The 1,925-nt window shown below is 54.1% G+C and overlaps 1 protein-coding gene across 1 annotated transcript; it reads left to right on the forward strand.

Moving 5' to 3' along the window:
- Window positions 1-994: 994 nt before the first annotated feature.
- Window positions 995-1,150, forward strand: LOC104077617 (protein ZNF783-like; the record flags this gene model as incomplete). The annotated part of the gene is made up of 1 exon (XM_009578903.1): window positions 995-1,150. A coding segment is annotated over one exon (156 nt), but the record flags the coding sequence as incomplete, so codon positions are not given.
- Window positions 1,151-1,925: the final 775 nt, after the last annotated feature.

The raw sequence follows: 1,925 nt of genomic DNA on the forward strand, positions 1-1,925 counted from the left end.
TCTTTTTTTTTTTTTTTTTTCTTTTTTTTTTCACCACCGTTTGAGAGAAACCCTGCAGATTTGGTGGTTCCTTTTTTTGACTGCCATTTCTTTTACCACCTTGGTGCTGCAGTGGGGATCTCCTGGGCCGGGGAAGGAGCAAGCGGGATCTGCTGCTGTGGGGAAGGGGGAACCTCTGGGATTCGGCGGAAGGTGGACAAGCTCCCTGAGCTCACAGTTGGGCTTAGCCGATTATCAGAAGGAGCCCACCATCAACATTAAGCTCCTACTTCCATTTCACGACCCTCTCACTAAAAGAAAGTTTGCAGATGGGACCACATGAAACACGGCAAAGTGAATGTCGCCGCTTCGCCGGAGAGAGCGGAGGGGGTCTGGAAGAGGGGGGTTCGCACCCTGACACCCCGTTAGTGCCGTTGGGGAGCAGAAGCTGAGCGCAGCCCGGCTCGCACATCCTGAATTTATCCTTAGAAATTATTACTCGGCAAGCAGGCTTGAAAGCTGCAGTCTGCCAGTTTGCACACAATAACTAAGGATAACTGGGAGCCCTTCAGGCCCGGGTAGAGTTTTCCCTCGAGTTCTGGGGTAATTGAATCTAAGGTTTTACGTCAGCTCATCAATAGAGATGAGGTCCAGCCCTCGTGCCCGATTTTTCTCTCCTTTACGCTCCATCCAGGCAGGCGCAAGCCTGGTCACCTCTGGAGAGTCGTCCCTGCTGGTGCGGGGACTGAGAGGAGGAGGTTGGTGTCATTTGGGGAAATCACAGTCTAGGTTCATCACCAGGAACCGGCCACTTGGCTGAGACCTTTAATCTCATAGAAATACATGTCCAGGAGTTGTTTTAAATATAAAAACCAACTTGTTGATGGCCATGAAGTTGCTGAAGCCTGGCCGTGTCCGAGCGGGAGTGAGCTGCTTGGGCCGCCGGCCAGAGTTGACATGCTGGGCTTCTGGGGAGAGAGGCGGCCGCTTGAACCCGTGCTGCTTGTGGTTGCAGGTGCCGGTGACATTTGATGACGTGTCCGTCTATTTCAACGACAAGGAATGGGAGAAGCTGGAGGAGTGGCAGAAGGAGCTGTACAAGAACGTGATGAAGGGGAACTATGAGTCGCTGATCTCCCTGGGTAAATACGGGGTGTCCTCGCCCTGGTGAAAGGCAGGTTCTCTGGGGCTCCTGGCTGCCCACAGGCTTGGGCGTCTTCTGAGTCCTCCTTGAAGATTCCCTTGAGACCCAAATGTCCCATTTTAAATGGAGACTTAAAACCACAGGAGGATGTTTCAGGTCTGGGTAAGGGCATCCCTCTGGGAATGTCCGGGTTTGTTCCCAGCTCGGGCCATGGTGCTGTCCTGGCTGGGTGGGGGCCACCTGCGGGCAGGTGGGCTGGAGACCTCCTGAGGCTCCTTCCAGACAGAGTTACTTGGTGAAAAACCAGCACCTTCCCCATGGCTGTTGGAAGGGCTTCCCTTCATCTTCTGGGTCAGCAGCAGGTACCAGCCCATGCACCCCTTCAGAGGAAACTTTTGCAGAGTGAAAAGTTCTCTGATGCCGTCTTAGCTACGCTCCTTTGGGGCATTTCCTACTCAAGCTGCAGGAGAAATTCTGGCTTTGCTGGGGCCAGAGGTGGAATGCTTTTGGCTTCAGGAGAGCCAGGAATTTGCTTGAGAAGTTCTAAAACCCTGCCAGAAAAACGTACGGGTTGGGTTTCTTCTCGAAGGTGGTTCCTCTGTGTGTGGCACCTCAGCTCCTGGCTCCGTGAATCTCTTCTGCCCGGCCAGGGAGCCTGGCCTGCCTGCAGCACCAGGCTCTTCTGCCTGCAGACCCTTTGTGGATGTTCTGAGTGTCTTGACGTGACCCCCGGGTGCTGGGGAGAGGTGGAAGCCGATAGTAGGATTCCTTGTGCAGTAATCCCTCCCTCCATCCCTCTGTC

The sequence above is a fragment of the Fulmarus glacialis genome, unplaced genomic scaffold (assembly GCF_000690835.1).
Source record: "Fulmarus glacialis isolate BGI_N327 unplaced genomic scaffold, ASM69083v1 scaffold26425, whole genome shotgun sequence".
Taxonomy (NCBI): Eukaryota; Metazoa; Chordata; class Aves; order Procellariiformes; family Procellariidae; genus Fulmarus; species Fulmarus glacialis.